Raw genomic sequence first — 23489 nt, 5'->3', positions numbered from 1 at the left:
TAAAAGTAGTTCTGCATGATTCAGTTGTTGACTTACTTAGCCAAGTAATAATTTTGACCATCCCTCTATGTCTGACTTGAAAGCATAAAGCCACTCATTTCATCCTGCAGAATTAGGTTTCGTCATCTCGATAATGCATTTTTTCTGCATTTAATTGACTACCATCAAAAGTAGCCACAGAGAAAAGTTCTGATGACTGAGCTATGAGTGCGGGGTGGGTTTTGTACTGAGGGAACAATAGCCATAATAACACAGGTGCTGTGTTTAGATTTAAAAGGGTTTTAGTAGAAAAATAAGCCTTAATCTATATTCACACTAACCACGTCCATTAACAGCTGCTGCATCTGCATTCATATGGTTTTCATTAGTGTGGCTGTTTAGCACAAAGGGCCAAATCTTCACATGAAATCTGCTCAGTTACATCAGTGATAAATTTGACCCAAAGACAGCTAATCACACGAGGGTCAGTCTTATTTTTCTTTCTTTTATGCAATAATTGAGTGTAAATTCAAGACCGAGAATAGTGAAATCTGCTTGTAATTATCTCAGTTATGGTGAAACGCTGTTTATTGAGACAAATCCTGATGTCTTTGCTCACTTTTTTACACACTCCTTTATCAGGCAAAACTCTCATCACAAAGTAGTGGGGAAGAAGAGAAGCTGCCAGTATTCTGTGAGTGGGGTTGAGAGTAACAGTGAATCCCTGCTCCTAATCTTGCTGCAGATATTCCCTGCAGAAAGGGAGAGGAGCTGGACTTGTCTTGCTACCCTTGCTTCCCTGTGGCTTCAGATACTGTCTAGCAGAGACCCTCTTGCACCAATAAGCACAGCTACTAGTGCCCTCCCTCTGTAACTGCTGTGAGCAAAGAGAGATCCAGATGCTACACTTGGGATGAAGAAGAACCTTTTGCTTGATTGAGCCTTTCCAATTATCATGAGACTGCTCATAGTAAATTTTTTGTGGAATAATAATAATTAATATTGCTGTTGCCCTTAGAGGCCAGAGTCCCATTGTGCTAGGCACTGTACAAACAAAAGAGACCCAGAGTCCCTGGCCCCAGAGAGCTTGTGTCATAAATATAAAGGGAAGGGTAAACCCTTTAAAATCCTTCCTGGCCAGAGGAAAAACCCTTTCATCTGTAAAGGGTTAAGAAGCTAGGATAACCTTGCTGACACCTGACCAAAATGACCCATGAGGAGACAAGATACTTTCAAAAGTTGGAGGGAGGGAGAAACAAAGGGTCTGTCTGTGTGATGCTTTTGCCGGGGACAGTACAGGAATGGAGTCTTAGAACTTAGTAAGTAATCTAGCTAGATATGCGTTAGATTATGATTTCTTTAAATGGCTGAGAAAATAAGCTGTGCTGAATAGAATGGATATTCCTGTCTTTATGGCTTTTTGTAACTTAAGGTTTTGCCTAGAGGGATTCTCAATGTTTTGAATCTAATTACCCTGTAAGGTATTTACCATCCTGATTTTACAGAGGTGATTCTTTTTACTGTTTCTTCTATTGAAATTCTTCTTGTAAGAAACTGAATGCCTTTTTCATTGTTCTTAAGATCCAAGGGTTTGGGTCTGTGTTCACCTATGCAAATTGGTGAGGATTTTTATCTAACCTTCCCCAGGAAGGGTGGTGCAAGGTTTTGGTGAGGATTGTGGAGGAAACACGTTTCCAAACAACGCTTTCTCAAAAATAAACCCGGTTAGACGTTTGGTGGTGGCAGTGGAAGTCCAAGGGCAAAAGGTAAAATAGTTTGTACCTTGGGGAAGTTTTAACCTAAGCTGATAAAAGTAAGCTTAGGAGGTTTTCATGCAGGTTCCCACATCTGTACCCTAGAGTTCAGAGTGGGTAAGGAACCTTGACAGCTTGCAGCCTACATATAAAGCTATAGGTGAACAAAACAGATTGGGGAGCCCAGGAAAATAGTGAGATGATACTGGTGAGCATGAAAAAAGATGATACGGGTGAGCATGGTTTCAGCAAACCAGCTGCCTACCATTATTAAGGGTTTGTGGGGGCGTTTTTTGTATGCATCATGCCAGATAAGTGTTTTAAGAAGGAATTTGAAAGGAGGACAATAAGGTGGCTCTGTAGATATTTATGGGGAGCTCCTGTCATTCATGAAAGGCAGAATGGGAGAAAGTTCAAAGGTGCATATTGGAAAAAATTAAAAATGGGCCATCACAGCTACCTTCATTTAAGGAACTAAGGTGGGAAGCGACCTCTCAATACAATGTAAGGGATGATAGCTAGGTCAAGGATAGGCTGTGAACGGCCTTAAAGGTGATTACAAGTAGTTGGATTCACTGGAGAAGGGAGAACTAGTGAACGGATGTGAAGAGTGGGGGAATAAAAGTAGAAGATTCCAAGCTATTTACTATGATCAAATCCTAAAGTCTGTACTTTGTTTCTGCTAACATCTGTATTGAGGTAAATTCCCAATGAGGCAGCACTAAATGAGTGAACACTGAATAAGGGCTTCAGGATGTTGTCCTCCTTGAGGCCCAGTAGTGCTACCTACGTGCATGTTGATATGCAAATTACTTATCCTCTTTGCAGGGGCAGCCTGCATGAGGGAAATCATTGTTTGAGGCCATTACACCCAGCATATGGGTGTACAAACATACTGCCTTGACAGAATGGATAAGGGCATATTTGGGGAACAATTCCACGGGGAGCAGATTTTGGATCATATCATGTGCTTTTTAAAAGTCTTAGTGTGCATAATCTAATAATAATTTTGCAAAAATTTCATGTCACATTCTAATAGGATCTTTCTTCGTTGTTTTAAGATTGTATCTTAGATTTTTCTCAGACATAATTTAAGTCTCTCAGGCCCAGCAGCTGAACTCATCCCCTGGCCTTTAGCAGAGGACAGGTACGTAGAATAGGAGGAAACTTCCTCTCTGGATTGAAACCTCTGTTTCATGGCGGTTACTCTAACCCAGTGGCTGCAGGAGCCTCCTAAGACTCTTGTATAGCTCCCCATCCTGTGCGGGAGTGGGAGGACTGCTCTGGGAGACCTCTGGCCCTGCCCTTCCATAGCACTTTCCTGCCCTCTCCCACCTCTTGTGTATTGCCACTCAGGGAGCAGGGCTTCACACTGTGTAGGGATTATGCACTCCCATGCCCTCCTCATCCTTTGTCTTCACCTCCTTTGTACACTATAACTGCATTAGTTCTTCTGTGAGGGGAACCTCCACACCTATGAAGAAAGGGACTCTATTTGCCTCTTAATGCATTTCCTTCCCTGGTTGAAGTAAATAGTAATCCCATAAGAGAGAACCTAAGATGTATAAACTAGTGTTCTCTGACACTTAGTCTTACCTGAATTAAGTTTCTAGCGTAGAGAGATAATGATCAACTAGTGAGGCAAGATTATACTCTAGCAAGTAGGAGCTAGAAAAACATTTTGATTGCTAAGTTAACCACCAGTGTCAGGAACACAGTGCATACCAATTCATGACAGGCTGAAGTCATGTTAAAATTAACATATTGGGTTCTGTGATTGTCTTTAAGGAAATCTGCACTTTGTAACTGTAAATAGAGTGGTGAAAAAAGAATAAATATTTACATGAGTAATAGTAGTCATAGAGTAGCTTTATTGCTGTCTCACCCGTTTTCCTTCCTGCTAAGTCCTCTGGACACTAAATTATTAGCACAATAAAATATTTGGTTAATAAAGCCCACCATTTTAGAGTTTGTACCAGAAAAACCAACAACCTGAGGAGGAAGACAATAAATATGAGGCCAGCAGAGTGCTTAAAACACTTACAGAAAAGGGGGGTAGATATTGTTTTAAAGCCATGATGAAGGGGCTGAGATGGATGTAAAGAAGGAGTGAAGTCCACATCATTGGGCTCATCACAGCAGAACTCACTCATTTAAGACTCAAAGGCATAGTCATAAGAAGTCATATGATGTTTGAGCATAGCCACCTGCCAGGATGAGGCTAAAAGAGGAAGTCTTGAATGTGGCCAAGATCTAAACTGTTAATACCAACAGTGCCAATTTAAAGTAATTTAGCTATTTTGTACGTATCAAGTATAAGGAGCATAGGAATAATCATGATTGTTCAACCTAGTGAGTAAGCCTGATGCAAGCAATTCAGATGAACTGCTGGAATTCCAGTAAAGAGGAAATTACAACAATCAAACCTGGTGGTCATGAGGGCATGTATTTTGTTTTTGTGAAGTTACCACAGATTAGAAAAGGGAGCAGCAACTGTAAATTGCATAATCAGTGGGGAGAAAATAAAAATCTTTCTGACACATGTGCTTTCCATAGAAGCGATGCCAAGATTCTAAATCTGGGTCACTGTCTCCAAACATGTACCCTCAATACGCAGGTCATGAGGAAAGAGCATCTTCGTAACCAAGACCTCTAACTGCTGTCAAGAATTTGGTTTCATGTGGGAGGAGAAGGTGGTTCTGATGCAGCCAAACATTTTGTAAAGACTAAACTTGCAGGCATCCCAGAGCAAGAATGATACAGTTGTAAGGCATCAATACACCGATGGTACTCTACCCCATGTTGTGAAATAATCTTACCAATAGTGCTAAACATGGGAGACAGGTTAGATCTTTGAAAGTTATCACATGTCTCTCAGGATTATACAAATGTGCATCAAGATCAGCTGAACATTATCTTATAGGCACAACTGGAAATAGAGGACAGTTCCAGACCCAGCAGCAGATCGTGTCACTGGAGCAACGACTTATACTCTGTTGTATCAAAAACCACTGAGATGCCTGGTCTGACTAAAATGCATAGGTGACCAGGATCTAAAACCAAAGTAAATTGCTTATAACGCTGACAAATATCGTCTCAACTCCAAAGGAAGGCTGGAACCCAGACTGGAACCCACAGAGGTTGGCATTGATGTTCAAATATAGCTGGAACTGCTCATCTTCTCCAAAGAGGAGTTTGTAACTGGGAAATACCTAGCAAATATTTCAGCATCAAGAAATGGTATTTTGAATAGGGGATTAATCTCTTAACATTTGAAAATGGTGCAGGTTGTCCCATTGGAAAGCAAGTTTTTGAAATGCCTATCAATACTGGCATTACAGCCACCCAACTTACTTTAAGTGGTCAAGTTGAACTTGGTATATTGAGGAGACTGTGGACTTCCTTATCAGTAACTCATGGGAACTGAAGTAGGGGGAGATAGTGTGTTCTGTTGGAAGCAACAACTCTTGCAATCAAAAACCTCACAGAAATCAGCTGGAAACTGACAACTTTACCATGAAACATGTTGCAAACTTGTCACAGTGATCAAACTGAATGAGTACTGAGATGGAGAAACAGTCTGAATAATCAGGTTAATGATTACTGAAGTTCAGCTGAATGGTGTTTAGCATATGAATAAATCCCATATTACACCAATAGGTGGTGGAAGTGTTTTGAAGTTCTCTTTTCACTTATTATGGATGAGGACAGAGTTGAAGAGAATAGTCCAAATAAGGAAATATTCATCTTAGTCCTGATAAAACAAATCTCTCCTTAAAACTCACAGCATCCCAGTGCCTACAGAACACTGCAGCTGATTGTGGCTAGGCATGAGTAGAAATGAGTCCACTGATCTGCTTGTCTCCTATACTGGGATGGTTATTTTCTGTCAGCATTAGCAAAACAAAACATGTCTACCCATTATCCCTTTCGGAGATCCAGCCTTATATCACTAAACTATCTGAGAAATCTGTCATAGGTGCCAAACCCCGTCCAAAAGAGGAGAGGAAACAATAAGCAGAAATGGGGGGAAGGACTAGTCAGGCGTGGGCACACAGTTGGTGTAAAAAGGCATCAGTTCACACAATCTGGCCACTGCTGCTCTTAGAGCTTTCTGCCCTGCAGCACTTGCTCTTTGGAACACTCTGCTTTATATCTTAGTACCTAGTCAATTGTCCATCTCATTTCACATAGCATCTGAAAACAACTCTCTTTCTGCTTGCCTAAACCTCTTACTTTCTCTCTCCAGCTGTGTTTATTATTTAACAACTCAGTAATTGTATCATTGAATTCTTTTAACAAGTTAGGAATACATTTGTGTGTGATGGCATTGTATAATGTCAGAACTCTCCATTTCCACACACACCCCCCAAGTAAAGAGAGATCATTTCCATTGTGGGTATAGACACTGAGCCAGGATCTGATCTCAGGTAAAACCAGTATCAATCTGGAGTAACTGCATAAAGTCAGTGGAGTTGCACTGAATTTACTCTGGTGTAACAGAAATAAGAATCTGGCCTATTTCACCCACTTTGTGTGTGAAGTACGTTTTGTTAGCAGTAAATGGTGCCTTGTTGCCATTAACTTCAATGTAGCATTATACTGAAAATCCCCATTTATTTATTTTTCAGTAAGGGCTATAGCCTCAGTTTCACTGTGTGGCACAAATGACAGCAAAAGTGTGGTTAAAATCATACAGTTGCATCCGAAGTGCTGTGTGAAGGGAAAATCTGGGAATTCAGGCTCCTCCCTGTCTTCCAAAGGGAAGAATACAGCAAATTCCTGCATTCTGCAAAGCTGCACAGTTCTGATAAAGCTTCCCCTTCTGGGCCATGATGACACAAATCCTATCTCCTTTCCTGTGGGAGCAGAGGACCTTTGGGGAGCAGAACCACTTTGCTGTATAAGGCATGGGACAGGGTTTGGGGAGGTCATTCTGGAGGTGCATACCCCTCTGCAGTGTATCTCTGAGAGTATTGTGCAGGGGTGCTTATGGAGAGGGCTGTGGTCCAGGGCAGGCCACTCCAGTCATGGATTCCTGCTCCTTTGTTTGGGTGGGATAATTCCTCTCCCATTCCACTCACAGAGTCCCCCAGCTACTTACTCAGGCTGGGTTCTTTGGAGAAGATTTTTGGCCTTTATGTGTGAATGGTAGGTTCTGGCTCTAGATTTCTATTTTTCTGTGGAACAAGAAATATATTTGAAAGGATGAATCACCAGGCTGGTTTCACAGCCTTGTCTTGCTTCCAACTATCCTTCATGCTGACATTAGTAAGAGGAAAGGCAGTGTCGGAAGTAGCCTGAGGAGAAAGGAACAATGCTGAGATTGGTCAGGAGTTGTACTTATTACCAGGGCACAGCAGGGAATTTGTTAAGCAACATAGTAAAAAATAACAAGAAAATTGGTCTGTTATTTCAGATTACGCCAACAGTTCTTCACTTGCCCAGTGTTTTTGCTTTCTGTATTTTTCCATTTTATATATATATATATATATATATATATATATATATATATATATATATATATATATATGAATGATATGGTATGTGTGCAAGGGTAAGATGAACAATACCTTATAGTATCTTACTTATATGAACAAAGGAACAGATTGTGACCGTCTCATTCATTGTGAGGAGCAATGGGGATACTCATCTGAAGCTATGTCTACACTACCGCGGGATCGACGCTCCAGTGATTGACACACTGGGTGTCAGTTTAGCGGGTCTAGTGAAGACCTGTTAAATCGACGGCAGAGCGCTCCCCGATCAACCCCAGTACTTCACAGGGAATGAGAGGAGTAAGGTAAGTTGATGGGAGAGTGTGGTGTAGACACTGCAGTAAGTCGACCTAAGCTACGTTGACTCCAGCCTCAGTGTCTGCTAGAGGTTTGCAATGTGGCACAAAGGCACTGCTCAAGGAGTAAGGTATTACTCAGGAGGAGTAAAGGTATCAGAATCTGTCCCAATCAGATTCTTCATGTAAGAAAGTGCTCACCAACATAGGGTTGCCTATTTTGGTTGGATGTATTCCTGGAGGTTTCATCATGTCAGTCTTTAATTAAAGATTAATCTTTAATTCCTGGAGACTCCAGGACAATCCTGGAGGGTTGGCAACCCCAAGTAAGGATTGGACAGCATAGACCATAGTGAGAGCAAGTGAAATTATATATATATAAAATAAGGAAATTCCACATGGTGTTTGACGGTTCTGCCTAGTGCATATAGAGCTGGATTGTGACTTGACACAGGCTAGAACGAGTGGGCAGAAGAGGTGAGAAGTGGGCATAGGCTTGACTTTGTCCCCGGCTATGTGCCAGCTAGCACAGCTGAGCTGTCACAGTGGGTGTTGTATCAGGCACAGGCCAGCAGCTAATTAGTACTTCTCAGCGCATGGGAGAAGTAGAGAGGGTGTGTGAGCTGTAATGCCTACCAAGGCTACCCCTGCAGCGCTTTAGCTTACATGTCACCCATTGCTCAGGGATGTTTGGGACGTAAGGTACTACTCAGCATGAGTAAGGGTAATAAGTATAAACGTAGCAAAAACTTTGCTAGGTATATGGAGACCAGAGGCCAGCCCCAAAGAGTTTACACATGAAGAGAAAATGAGTAGACATCATCTAAAGATTTGGATATAACCAGAGCAAGAGACTAAGATGTGAAGTACAGCATGGCCAGATTTTCAAAAATGTGCCGGACCAGATTTTCAAGAGCACAATCTGGGCCAGATTTTCACAAGAGCCCAACTTTCATTTAAGCACAAGAATAAGGGGCCCGATTTTCCAAAGCACTCAGTAGCTCCAATTCTGAGGCCTGGTCTACACTGGGGGCGGGCGGGTGGGGGGAATTGATCTGATATATGCAACTTCATCTACGTGAATAATGCCTACATGAATAATGTAGCTGAAGTCGACGTCCTTAGATCTACTTACCACGGTGTCTTCACTGCAGTAAGTTGACAGCTGACACTCTCCCGTCAACTCCGCCTGTGCCTCTCACCCTGGTGAAGTACCAGAGTCGTCGGGAGAGCGCTCGGCAGTTGATTTATCACATCTAGACTAGACACGATAAATCAACCCCCGCTGGATTGATAGCTGCCCGTCGATCCAGAGGGTAATGTAGACAAGCCTAACTCTCAGGGTACCCAACATACTGAATTCTTTTGGACATTCTGGCTTTCAGCATGTGTCTTGTTAGTTCCACATTTTCTTTATCAATTATTTGTAGCACTTCAGTGCAGAGAGGGGGACTAGGGTTTCACTTGCTCTCACTATGTTCTGTACTGTGCAATACTTACTTAGGATTGCCTGAGTAAGGATTGTCTTGGAGTCTCCAGGAATTAAAGATTAATCTTTAATTAAAGATTATGTCATGATGAAATCTCCAGGAATATGTCCAACCAAAATTGGCAACCCTATACTTGTGTTGGTGAGCACTTTCTTACATGACAAATCCCATTGGGGCAGATACTGATACCTTTACTCCTCCTGAGTAGTACCTTACTCCTTGAGCAGTCCCTTTGTGCCATGTTGCGAACCTCTAGCCGACACTCAGATGAGTATCCCCATTGCTCCTCAACATGAATGAGGCAATCTAGTCCTTTGATATTCATATAAATAAGGTACTATTCATCTTACAGTATGTGTGTAAGGGTATCAGAATCTAGTTCATTCACTTTTGTAGACATATGTGAATAGGTACTCCCTCATGCAAGCAAGGGTTGCACAGTGAAGCTCTATATTTACAGTAGTCAATCTTGACTCAAATTACAATTACCTTTCACAGGGGTTTCAACATGAAGTATTTCAGTGTATATTGCTGGTATTTAAAGACAGTGTTTTAGTTAAAGTCTTGATTTTGCCCTGGTTGTATTACGTAGATTTTTAAGCAGATTTTTTATTTTGCTGACAGAAGTTTCAAAAATATTTGTTCAAATTTGTTTTGTTAGAAACAAAACATTTTTTTTTAGGCTGATGTGCCATTCTCCAGAATATGCAACACTTGAACAACAGTGCTTGGATATTGACATACTAAAGTGATTTGGAAGTAAATTAATAGATTAAACAAAAATTTTACTCCACATAAAGATTCTAATAGTGAGTAAGTGAGTGACCTTCTGCCAACTTGAAGAACTTAGTGTTTGTGCAGCTGTGCTCTGCTGTTTCTGCCTAATGCATATTAATGGATTTTCAGAGGAAAAAAAAACATGTTTTGTAAACCATGATTATTGTGGCATAATGTAAAAATGTTTTAATTTTAGAAAATTAAATGTGTGTTGGCAGCTAGTACATTCATTGCTAAGGACGGATTATACCTCTTCCATAATAATAAGAGATGCAAAGAAACCCTAGAAGACTGAACTAAATCTCATGGTTAACTAGAAAAATCTATGAATAATAGGTTTCTTACCAAAATTAATTGTATCAACAACCAAAAGCCTTGGCGCTCACCTGATAGTCATATGATACTGTTGAGCCTTACTGCAGATTGTAATTCAAATGTATTTTGCTAACAAAAGACCTAGAGGTTGAAAAGAAGATGGAAAAAATGAGTTGATATAATTACAGTAGACGGGAGGATTATACCTGACAGGACTGATCAACTAGTTTTGTTCCCCGCATCAAATGGGAGCAAAGCAGATAATGTACCATGTTTAACTGGACCAACAAATAAATGAGAATCCATAAGATTTCAGTCCCAAATTATTGCTTCCTTACATGTTGGTTAAGTTTTACAGAAAGCATCATTTATGAAAGGTTTCTGTTCATAGAATATCAGGGTTGGAAGGGACCTCAGGAGGTAATCTAGTCCAGCACCCTGCTCAAAGCAGGACCAATGCCCAATTTTTCCCTCAGATCCCTAAATGGTCCCCTCAAGGATTGAACTCACAGTCCTGGGTTTAGCAGGCGAATGCTCAAACCACTGAACTATCCCTCCTGCCTGTTAAACTGTTCATTGCAATTAGCACTAATACAATACACAGGGAGGTTCACATTATATGGCAGAATGCATCAAAGGATGCTGAAAGGTGTTTGAGGCAGATCAACCAATCTGTAGTGGAACAAGCAGGTGAGCAAATACTAGGATCATGTATCACAGAGAAAGACAGGAAAGGAGTGTCTTGTTTCTGTGAATATGATGATGGAAGAGATTATAGATAGATATGCTGGGCCAGTTGTTTGCTCACATACACTGGTATAAATCCAGAGCAACTCCATTGACTTCAATAATTATATCCACCTAACCAAGAAAATATTTTTTCTTGGAAAATGGAGTTGAGGTTTACAGAAGAATGGTATTTCCTGAAGGAATTTTGTCTGCTTTACATATCTGAAGTGCCATATGAATCAATGGGACAATGTAAATAAATGGATACATTTAGAAATAATATAATTATAAATCAAAAAATGAGGATATGGAAATATCAAGAATCCAAATTAATAAGTCAAGTAAAAATGACATAAATGAATGAAAGAAGCCAGATGACATTCATTTTAAGCTCCTTATGAGTATAGCAAAGGAAGTTATTGTACGTATTGGTAGTCATCTTTGAGAACTCTTGGAAAACAAGGAAGGTACTTGGGGACTGAAAAATATAGCACTATTTTTAAAAGGCAAAAAGAAACAAAGGAAATCAGCAGGCCAGTTAAAACATGAAAACAAATAAAATATCAGCCAGTCTGTAAGCAATTGGGATGGGGGCAAGGAGAAAAATGTATTACTACTAGATTAGCCAGTATGGGGTTTTAAATATATACTGTGCCAAATTAACCGAGTACAAGCTTTGTGGAAAGTGGGGCACCCAAAGACAATACTGGGCCAGATATTCTGAGGAATATATGACTTCCTGACCAAAAGGCTCAACTTCAATTATTTATGCTGGTTTAAATGAGAGTAGAAGCAAGGACATTAGGTTTTTTTGCCTACACAAAATTGATAAATTGATAGTTGTTCCACATGAGGATTATTATAATTCACAAAGAACATAAGAGATTGAAAATGGGCTTCTTTGGTATGCTAACGATTTTTACATAGGAAGCAAATGCAGAGCATGTCCAGGTCTGTCTGCTAGATATTGGCAATACCCTAAAGAAACTATGAACCCAGTTGTGCCTTCAGTTATGTCTGTTCAGCATCATAATGTGGTTGTGCAACAGAGGACAGAATTTCTCCCTAATGCTTTGGGATATTCCTGGTTAATAATACTTTGTCCTATTGGTTGCACTATTTTACACATATCGTACTTGCAGCACTCCTTTCATACCCGGTAAATCCTTTGAAACTGTGCCCCTTTTTCTGGGTGCTCTTGTTGCTGAAACCCATGCTGTCCTGGCAAAGTGACTTGCCAACAGTTATGACTTGCCCCTGGGACAAGCTGGTTTGGATACTATTATTCTGGGATGGATACATGATGGAATGGGAATAACAAAGATTATTAATAGAACTGTGACAACTTGGGAAGAGGTACTGAGCAGAGATGTGGATGCTTTAGTTCCATGTCTAGTATCACTCAGGAGACTGCATAAAGGGATACATCGATCACAGTCACTAACCACGCAAAGCTAGGAGGGATGGCTAACACTATGGGAGCCTGTCCAGATAAAGCAGGCTGTGCTGAAATGATGGAAATGGGCAGAGAAATGAGTAGCTCACTTGATGAGAAAGAGACTACGTTTTAAAATGGGGAAAAGCTTCTTTAAACGCAATATTGCAGGGGGAAAAAAAGGTTTTGAGATGGGGAGGGAGGGGAAGGGTTGGCAGGTGATTTAAACTGAACTTGCATATGAAATGTAGAGCTGCCACCAAAGGTGGGTGCTACACTGGAAAGTAGAAACACATGTGCTAGGTGTTGGTCCAGGGAAGACATTATTCCTTTCTGTGCACAGGACACAACTAAGCACCACGTGAAAATCTGAGCACCCTGTTAGCAAAATAGTGGAGAAAATATCATATAAAATGAATCCAAAGTACTGCTATTTAGAACGTGGCCCACAAGGAGAGATTAAGGTAAATGATGTTATACATTTTAGGTAAAAGACGACAGGGGCCAATATAAAAATTACTGAAAGAACTGACATATTTGTTTATAAATACAGCTCATATCTCAAGTGTTGACAATTGGATGTAAATGATCTGTGTTCACTACATAGCAATTAATGATTATATTTCTCCACTTCCATTCTTCTTTCCTGTCTGTTTTTATTCCTTTTTAAGGTTTAAGTTAATCTCTGGATTTCAAGTTAACTTGGGCACATGGATATTAGAGATGGAAAAGACTTGTTCATGCTTCCACCAGTTCAGGATTGTTTCCCCACAGTATAATTCTTCAATGCTTCACATTAGGGACCTGATCAGGGCCTTGTATTTAGTGTTGTCATTTACACCTGTGCAGAGTGAGGGCACAGTAGATGTTAAAGGCTATCAGATCAGAATGGTAGTGTTTTAATCCTGTGTTGCACAGATGTAAATGACTACACTAAGGGAGTGGAGAGTCAGGCCGTATATTTTCCAGTGGGTTTTTTGTTACATACAGATGGAAGTTTTGCTATTGACTTAGATGGGAGCAGGTTGTGAATGAAAGACTATATGAACCCAATCCTGCAAGCTGAGGAGCACCTTCCACACCCATGAAAGTCAGTGGAGGTTGAGGGTAGAGGGAGGTTCAGGAGTGCTCAGAATTTTGTAGGAGTGGGTTCAGCTAACCAGGTTAACTTGAATTCAGTGTGTGTGATGGGGCGAATCCCTTATAGAACTGGGAGTGAGAAAAAGAATCAGCCAAACTGTCAATCACCCAGAGAGATGGTAAGGACTTCTCTGCAAAGGCTTCTAGGTACAGGAGCCCTTTATAAAATGCCTGGCTCTCTCCTAACTAGAGAGTCGGAGTTGAAGAGCTGGTGAGGAAGGGTCATCTCAGCCAGTTATGAGACATATGGAATACTTTAGGCAGATAAATGGACTGACATTTTGTTATGGAAAAGTATCCCTTGGTTTTCTTTCTTTTTTTTTTTTTTTTTAAAGAATGTTTGGTACTTTGTTTGCTAAACCTCTCTGAACTGCATCTGGCTGACTTGTTTGGCAGCCTTTTTGCTACAGTTGGTGTGAAAGGTGGGATGGCTGGCTTGTGAAGAACCTGACCAGAGGTTGGCAGGTGACTTGAATGTGATACCAGGGATGTTTAAGACACCATATAGAAAAAGCCTTAGATATGGTTTTGTGATGAGCTGATGCATAGCTGGAATGGCAGACATAACAGTGTAAAGGAAGGTTTCTGAAATGAGCATGACACAGTTCAGGGGCTATTAGTAAAAGTACCAAAAATATTTTAAATAAAAAACCCCAAAAGAACAACAAAGAATGTCTTTCCATAAGATAGTGTCAGTCCATTTATCCACTCAAAGTACTCCATATGCCTTATTGCAGGCCCAGGTTCCTCCAGGTCAGAGGTTCTCAACATTTTTCTTTCTGAGGCCCCCCCAATATGCTATAAAAACTCCGCCTGTGCCACAGTAACTGGTTTTCTGCATATAAAAGCCAGAACTGCTGGCAAGCAGGACAATTGGCTGGGGCCGCATGCCACAGGGCCCCCCCACAAAGCTACATTGCTGAGGCTTCAGCTTCAGCCCCAGGTGGCGGGGCTAGGGACCTGGGTGTCAGCCCCAGGCGGTGGTGCTTCGGCTTTCTGCCCTGGGCCCCAGCAAGTCTAATGCTGGCCCTGCTTGGAGGCACCCCCAAAACCTGCTCGAGGCCCCTTATGGGGCCCCGGACCCCTGGTTGAGAGCCACTGCTCCAGTTGACTCTTCTTCATCAACCCTTTAACTCTGACTCTCTAGCCTGGAGGGAGCCAGGGGTTTTAATGAGGATTTCCCAACCCAGAACCCTTTGCACAGAAGAGAAGCTCCTCCCCTGTCTCTCACAGTTTGGGTAGCTAACCAGCTCTTTTCCTCAGTCCTGGTTCTGTAAGGGCTTCACCCCTTCATACAATGGCATTTCTTATTTGAGTGAGGATTGCTCAGGTGAGCTGGGCTTGTAAGATCAGGCCCTAAGAGCTTAGGACAGGAAGTGGCAACACTGTCATTCATCCACTGTCTTGATGACTGCAAAAAATGCACATTGAGATAAAATGTGATTATCTAAAAAAAATTATTAAGGAAGTAAAAAATGAGGTGGGGGACGGAGAATTATTTGTACTAGTCAATGTGAATATACCAAAACCTAAAATTATGAGAAGAAAAATGTAGTCCCACTAATATACTGTAGAACACTTCATATTTCAAGAGCGAGGCATATTACAGGCCCTGAGCCTGCAAAGATTTCCACCTGTGATTAACTTCATGCATATGGGAAGTCGCATGTACATCAGTGGGACTGCTTACAAATGTACCGTTAATCATATGTGGAAGCCTTTGCAGGATTGGAGCCATAAATTGTAAAGAGTCTGTCAATCATTGAACTGGCATCAGTGGAGGGGTTTAAGGTAAGGTCAGGGGTGAAAGTAAGGGGGTACAGGCCGGTACGGCGTACCGGTAAAAGGTAGCTGCCAGTACCGGCCCATACCGTTGACTTTAAAGTGCTTTAACATCGCTGCCCCTTTTGCGCCCCCAATCAGCGGCCCTGCCGGGTCCCTACCAGCAGGGCCACCAATGTGGGGGCACAAAAGGGGCAGCGATGACCCGACGGGGCCACCGATGGAGGGCGCAAACAGGGAAGCAATGTTAAAATGCTGCCCCTTTTGCCTCCCTTACCTCCCAGCTGCTGACAGTGGGGGGTGCAAAAGAAGTAGCTGCCCCGGGGCCGTGATTTAAAAGGGCCTGGGGCTCTGGCCAGCACTGCCACTATTGTGCAGCGCTGGCCGCAGCCCCGGGCCCTTTAAATCACCGCTGAAGCCCTGGGCAGCGCAGGCCAGGGAGCGCAGATGGACTGGCTGTGGAATGCTGACCCCCCCAGTCCCGCCCCTTCCGGCGGAGGCCACACCCCTTCCCGGGCAGGGGGTGAGGGGCGGCCAGAGAGGCCCTATACTGGTAAGAGCTGCATTTTACTTTCACCCCTGGGTAAGGTTAAAGAGAAACTTGTGAATAATATCAGATCTATGAATTTGTGAAATGTATGAATTAAAATGCAACAAAAAGATCACAAAATCCTTTTCAACCCAACATAGTACTGACGAATAACAATGCCAGCCTAAGGAACACATAATTGAATACACAAGGAATAGTTAGGAACCACTTTATGAAGGTTACTAAAAGAATGGTCACTTTTTAATATGTTGGTAACCACTGGCAGGAAGAACCTGTTAGTCCTCTCAAAAAGAAAAGAAAAGAAAAAGGGTGGAATCTTTATATTAAATGATTATTAAAGATAAAAAGATTAAGCAAATTCTCATTTATTTTGAAAACTAATTCAGCAGTCTCTCTGCAGGACTTAAGAGCTTTAATTGAAAGATGAATTTCTTAGTTTTTTCTCAAATTCAGCCTAACACTTATTTAAATAAATTTAGCATCCAAATAATCAGGGAGAGCATGGGGTCGGGCTTGGCTGACAGCATCAGTGAGCACAAAACAAGGCTGTCAGTAGCATACTCCAGCTTGGTTGCTAATCAAGTTTTAAAATGATCACAGCAACTTAGCTAATTGTATTAATTTGTTTTTCTTAAGGCAGAATGGGGAAACAGAATAGCAAACTGGCCCCTGAAGTGATGGAGGATCTGGTGAAGAGCACGGAGTTCAACGAACATGAACTCAAACAGTGGTACAAAGGATTTCTAAAGGACTGTCCTAGTGGTAGACTGAACCTTGACGAATTTCAGCAGCTTTATGTAAAGGTACGTTATTTATTAGCTTCTTATTCCACAGCCACAAGAAGGGTATCAGAGTGATGCCTCAGTATCTGTAGAGCAAAAATATCCTTTATGGCTATCATTCAAATTAAAGTCTATACTAACAAGGAGCAGACAGGTATGTACATAGGAATTACTATTGCAAAATTGGACCAGTGGTTCAAATAGATCAGTATTCTGTCTCCGAGAGTAACCAGTACCAAATGCTTCAGAGGAAGGATATAATTTTCCCAAAGGGAAAGAATCATAGAATCATAGAATCATAGAATATCAGGGTTGGAAGGGACCCCAGAAGGTCATCTAGTCCAACCCCCTGCTCAAAGCAGGACCAATTCCCAGTTAAATCATCCCAGCCAGGGCTTTGTCAAGCCTGACCTTAAAAACCTCTAAGGAAGGAGATTCTACCACCTCCCTAGGTAACGCATTCCAGTGTTTCACCACCCTCTTAGTGAAAAAGTTTTTCCTAATATCCAATCTAAACCTCCCCCACTGCAACTTGAGACCATTACTCCTCGTTCTGTCATCTGCTACCATTGAGAACAGTCTAGAGCCATCCTCTTTGGAACCCCCTTTCAGGTAGTTGAAAGCAGCTATCAAATCCCCCCTCATTCTTCTCTTCTGCAGGCTAAACAATCCCAGCTCCCTCAGCCTCTCCTCATAACTCATGTGTTCCAGTCCCCTAATCATTTTTGTTGCCCTTCGCTGGACTCTCTCCAATTTATCCACATCCTTCTTGAAGTGTGGGGCCCAAAACTGGACACAGTACTCCAGATGAGGCCTCACCAATGTCGAATAGAGGGGAACGATCACGTCCCTCGATCTGCTCGCTATGCCCCTACTTATACATCCCAAAATGCCATTGGCCTTCTTGGCAACAAGGGCACACTGCTGACTCATATCCAGCTTCTCGTCCACTGTCACCCCTAGGTCCTTTTCTGCAGAACTGCTGCCTAGCCATTCGGTCCCTTCCTAAAGCCTTCGGTCTTCCTAAAGCCTCTCAACTAGAGATTGCTTTATGCTCTGAAGGATGAGGGGTTATGGCCTCTCTCCTGCAAGATGATCCATGTTGGCAGATCCCTATACCTCCATGCAGTGCCACTGGTTTATAAAATGAGTATCCTGTAGATGTTCTCATTACCCATCCAAATATCTATTCCTCTTTTGATTCCCAGTCATTTCTTAGCCCCAGTGAAGTCCTGAGGCAGTGAGTACTATAGACTAATTATGCACTATGAAAAGAAAGTTTCTTTTTGTACGTTATAAATGTATTGCCTTTCCTTCTCATTAAGTTTCCCCTTGTTCTTGGAGTATGAGAGAGGATATGTAGGACATCTCGTTACCTTCTTTTTATTAATCATTAATTTATCATGTACCATGTCTTCTTATTTTACTATGTATTTATTTTGTAAGGGGAGAAACATTGGAGACAGCATGAGATGTGTATTCATATTACAAAAGTAATTACATTCTCATTCAAAATGGAACAGCTGCCTGAAGGTCAGAGGCTTCAAAGTAATTTTAAGTCGGAAAAATATTGGATAGTGGTGATGAACACTTAATTCAGAAAATTAGAGTGTTAGGTTGAGGAACAATAAAAATGTCTGCAGTCAATTTTACCAGTGCTTTGATGGCCTGGAACTCAGTAATGATCTCTGTAGGCAAGGACTATCTGTATTTATCTGAAATGGAACTGCAGTCCATCTTTCCTGAATTTCCCCAGCCCTGGACCACACCATCCCCACAAATATTATAAGTGGCCCCTTTCCCACTGCCAGTGATGGTTACTGTACAAACACTGCCATCTGCAGTGTATATGAATTAAGCTACCATCTCTGCACTTTAATTTCTGTACATTAAAACAGCATTCTGAAAAGTCCTGTCCTCCAGAAGACTGTGACTCCCTATTTTGTGACAACTCTGCTATTACTGCTTTAGAGCGTTGTGTTTTGGATTGAGTGATTATTGATTGCCTCCATTTTAGATGATGTTTGGCATGTGTCCTACATTGACTTGCATCTTGTTTCCCATGCATGTTAGTAGGAAAAGTAAATAAGCATTTGCAAAATATGTATGTGTAGCAAAATATATAAAGTGTTTAACTGTTGTAGAACCATTGCTTCCTGTTTGATAAATTACAAATAAAAAGTGGGGAATAAAGTCTAAATAAGTATTTGGGGAGGGAGGTTGAGTGGGAGGGACAGTTTTATGATGTCATCTCCCAGCCATGAGGACTTCTCCTTTTCAAAAGTGTTTCTGAGTCATCCTCAGAGGTCATTGTAGACTCCCACAAGATGCTTTACTCCAGAAGGAAATATCCCAGAGATAAAATTTAATTCCATTGTTACTGAGTGGTAGTGCAAAATGTAAATCACAGAGTATAAAGGTTCATTGCTGCTTAAAAGGATGGGAACTTTGACAACACACAGAGAAGGTAAATCTGGCTACTAGCTTTAGTGCCTTTACATTACACTTGTGTTTGGAAATATAGGCTAAGTAAGATTCCCCAGCGTTTGGATATTCCTATTTTAGTAATAAGTGCCCCTAATATTGTTTTAACGTAACTCTTATGTGTTTAGCCTAGTTTGTTATAGGCTGAAAATTATATATATATATATATATATATATATATATATATATATATGTATGTCTACATGCAGGGCAAAATCCTGACTCTGCTGAAGTCAGTGGTAAAACTCCCCTTGACTTCAATGAATCCATGACTTCATAGTTTCTCTCCCCCTCATGCATATTCTGTAGAACAGTGGTTCTCAACCAGGGATACATGAGCCTACGGGGGTTTCCAGAGATCCTCCAGGGAGTAAATCAACTCATCTAGATATCTGCCTAGTTTTACAACAGGCTACATAAAAAGTACTAGCAAAGTAAGTACAAACTAAAATTTCAAACGGACAATGACTTGTTTATACTGCTCTATATACTATACACTGAAATGTAAGTACAATATTTATATTCCGATTGATTTATAATTAAATGGTAAAAATGAGAAAGGAAGCAATTTTTCAGTGTGTGCTGTGACACTTCTGTAGTTTTATGTCTGATTTTGTAAGCAAGTAGATTTTAAGTGATGTGAAATTTAGGGGTACACAAGACAAATCAGACTCCTAAAAGGGGCATAGTAGTCTAGAAAGGTTGAGAGCCACTGCTGTAGAACCTCAGAGTTACAAACACCAGAGTTACAAAGTGACCGGTCAACCATAAATCTCATTTGGAACCAGAAGTATGCAATCAGGTAGCACCAGAGACCAACCCAACCCCCTCCCCTCCCCCCCCCCCCCCAAAAAAAAACCCCGGTAAGTACAGTACAGTACTGTGTTAAATGTAAACTACTAAAAATATAAAGGGAAAGTTTAAATTTTTTTTGACAAGATCAGAAAACTTTCTGTGCTTGTTTCATTTAAATTAAGATGGTTAAAAGCATTTTTCTTCTCCATAGTAAAGTTTCAAAGCTGAATTAAGTCAATGTTCAGCTGTAAACTTTTGAAAGAACGTTTTGCTCAGAGTTATGAACAATCTCCATTTCCGAGGTGTTTGTAACTCCAAGGTTCTACTGTCAATGCTTCTAACAGGTTATTCCCTGACTCTCTGAGACATTATTACTTTCCATGTTCCCATGGCGGTTGATTCTTGATGCTTGGGACACTCATTCAGTATTAGCTTCTGACTACAGAAAAAAATCCAGATTTGAAAATTGACTTTCGCAGCAGAGGTCACCACAAGAAGTCACAAGGCATTGTTGTTCGATTTTAAGCATTCCAGTTCTCTGAAATACATATTAAGGGTAAGAATGTATAACATTTATGTTGATTTCTTAATTGATTTCTTTATGTTGAGTGTGAGCCTCCAGTTAGGAGAAAAAAAGTTCCCAAGTTATATTCACTGGATTTTAGCCAGGAAGGTTTCCATAAATATTTTATTGGGAAGATTATTACAAGGTTTACATTCACTTCAGTGTTACATTTTCTCTTAGATGTCAGCATCTGTCTGCTCATGGGATTTGTACCATGCACTTGGACATGTCTGATCAAGGAGTGATATTAGAATGTTCATGACAAAACTTTGTTCTAAGGAATGAGACTCCTTCCACACACAGCCAGCCAATGGAAAACACCCACAACGTTTACTATCACAAGACATAATATGTTCTTGTGATATTAATATAAATTGCCAATTTTGCAGAGTTTTACAGTCTGGTGACTTCATTCTCTTTTTACAATGCATTGAAAAATTGTCATAATTGTTACTTCAGAGGCTTCAGTGGTTACGTAGAGACCCGTGAGTGACTTGTTTTTGTTTGAGGTGGCACCAATAGTTATGTTGATTAGGATCAGCTCTGAATTCATTGCAACTGGGGTTCTTTCTATGAACCTGGCTGTGCAAAACTTAAGACGAATAGCACTCACGCAACTAGACCTTCTGTGTAGAATGTTTGCTTGTTTACAGAACTTGTTATGGAAGTGTTGTATAAAAGTGATATATGTCTGTATACATGTGTATATGTAGACAGTTTAATAGAACACCTTGTATTGGCATATAAAAATATTTAACATTGCCTGTAAATTTGTAGGTTCAATAAAGTTGTTTTTTTATGCACTGCAACTGACTTGCAATGTGCAGCCCTTAAGAGATATGAAGGTGTAGGGTTACTGTTGTGATTTTGACTCAACTGGTGTCATGGCTATTAAGATTAGACCCCAGACTTTGTTCCCACATAGCTGAATGAGCTGAATGCTCCTGAATAGTTTTAGCAGCAGTTTTACTGGAGGGTTGTATTTATTTAGTGTTTATAGTATATTCATCATAAGAAATTAATTTACAAAAATACATTAAAGTAAAATTGGGGACCAGAGATAAGTCAACCTAAACATGGGCATTCTGAATTCATGTTGTGATTCCATACATCTTATTTTGATTTAAAAGGCCAAATTCATTCTGCTTTAAGTTTTGAGTTCAGCAGGATTACATCAGGGGTGAATGTGCCCCGTACTGTGCAAGTGTGCGTAATGGGCATTAATGATAACATGAGTTATGTGTGTATACTAAGTGGAAAGTAGGCTCCTATGATGTCATACATCTTGGAACCAGGTCACTGAACATGGCAAGCATGTCTTCTGGGTTAACAGTGAAAGCAAACGCGAATAGTCTTTCAGATGGAAAGGAAATATTCAGAGCCATTATGGTATAATGCACCTTAGGCTAGTATTAAATAATAAATTGGGTGTAAAGTTTTATGAATTTACCTTATGTATTTTATTAAGACATATTATTGAGTTTTAATTTAAATTGCTGTGACAAATATAATATGATTTCATAAATTAGTCAAATAATTTTTCATGTTTTGGGCTTCTCCCTCACATTCCCTGACTGAGATCCCACTGAATTCTATTCTCTCATTTTGAGAGTGTATGGAACAAAATAGGCTCTATTCTCAAATATTTACTGAAGATTAGGTAGGTGAATCTCAATTCCAGCCCCTCACCCCCACCCCAAATTTCAGTATATGCCAAAATGTACTGTAGGAAGTACATAGCTCCTCAAAATCTTCATAAAAATACTTGTCCACCCACTGACATATTTGTAGATTCTCGGGATTAAGACGGTCAGATATGTACACAGCGATTGTTGTTGGACAAAATGGGGAAAAACAAAACAAAAAACAAAAACAGTTTTGGGAGAAGTTGCCCATCTTGGAGACTGGATAACTTGCACAGTGAGGAAGGATGTTTTTTGTGGGGTGAAGGCACTGGACTGAGGCTCTAAAGATCTAGGGTCAATTCCTCGCTCTGCCCTAGACAGGTCCCTGTGTAACCTTGTAAACAATTTAATATCTTAGTGCCTCAATTCCTCATCTGTAAACTGGGACTAAAAATACTTCCTTTCTCCTACTCTTTATCTTTGTTTTATGTTTAGACTGTAAGTTTGTTAGGGCAAAGACTGTCTCTTATGATATGTTTGCACAGAGTCTAGCATAATGGGAGTTGATCTCAGTTGGGGAATCTAGGAACTTCTGTAAAAATAATAATATTCATCAACAAAGACAACCATTTCAACTCTACACTAATGCTTAAGTATTGATGGCTTTATATAATGAAGTAGGAACGATGTCTTAAATAACCTTCGTATTGGAGAAGGATTAACTGGTTTGAATAAAACATGAACCTCCATAAGCCTTTGTCCATGTTTAGAACTGAGCTTAACCTGAACCTTTTTTAATGTTTGGATATGGGCATCCTCCGCCCTCCCACCCATGGCTACCTACAGCTGTGACTATAACCAAAAATACCAAAATAAAATACAGAAAGTTGTTCTTTCATAATTTTTTGCCAAGACTGGAAATAAAAATGTCAGAAATTGTGTGAAGGAATCTGTTCTCCTGAGGTTTCCAGCCCAGTTTTTCCTGTCTGTAGGGTTTGGATTATTCACTTGAGTTTTCAGTGCCTGCATCAAAGGCCACTGAAGTCAATCAATGTATTTTCATTAATTTCACTGGGCTTTGGATCAGGCACTGGGTAAGCATCCAATCTATGGACACTTATTTGAACTCTGAACCTTGTGAGAGTCTTGCATCCCTGGTGCCCATCCTTGTGCCCATAGACGTCACCATCTTATTCCACATTTAAAGCTGCTGCCTCCCCATCCTCTGTTACTCATGCCACTGTATGCAAGACAGCAGAACAAGGGAGATAGTTCTCATAACAACAAAATTAGGAGAATTCTTGTCCAACCCTGCTAAAGAGAATTACTGCACTGTAGTGCTTTACTGTACATTCTCACTTGTTCCACTCCACTGCAATATTAAAAGGAAATAGATGAGTATACCAATGCAGGACAATGAACCATTTCTCCCTTAGTATACTGGAGGGGGGTGGAGCCGGGGTAGATGTGCATGCCATTTATTTCAGGGAAGT

The 23489-nt window shown here is 40.7% G+C and overlaps 1 protein-coding gene across 2 annotated transcripts in view; it reads left to right on the top strand.

The window, feature by feature from the left end:
- VSNL1 (visinin like 1) overlaps positions 1–23489 on the top strand; it is a 158960-nt gene that overhangs the window by 55478 nt on the left and 79993 nt on the right. The window contains exon 2 of one of the 2 annotated variants that reach the window (XM_073335965.1): positions 16386–16548. In XM_073335965.1, the coding sequence (XP_073192066.1) occupies positions 16387–16548 (162 nt within the window). In that variant the 5' untranslated portion in view covers position 16386. Of the gene's footprint in view, positions 1–16381; positions 16549–23489 lie in introns of both variants that reach the window. The other variant, XM_073335964.1, reaches the window with a different exon arrangement.

Source organism: Lepidochelys kempii, chromosome 3, assembly GCF_965140285.1.
Source record: "Lepidochelys kempii isolate rLepKem1 chromosome 3, rLepKem1.hap1, whole genome shotgun sequence".
NCBI classification, from domain to species: domain Eukaryota; kingdom Metazoa; phylum Chordata; order Testudines; family Cheloniidae; genus Lepidochelys; species Lepidochelys kempii.
Note: the sequence above shows the minus strand (reverse complement) of the source record. Positions and strands in the feature narration are given on the sequence as shown.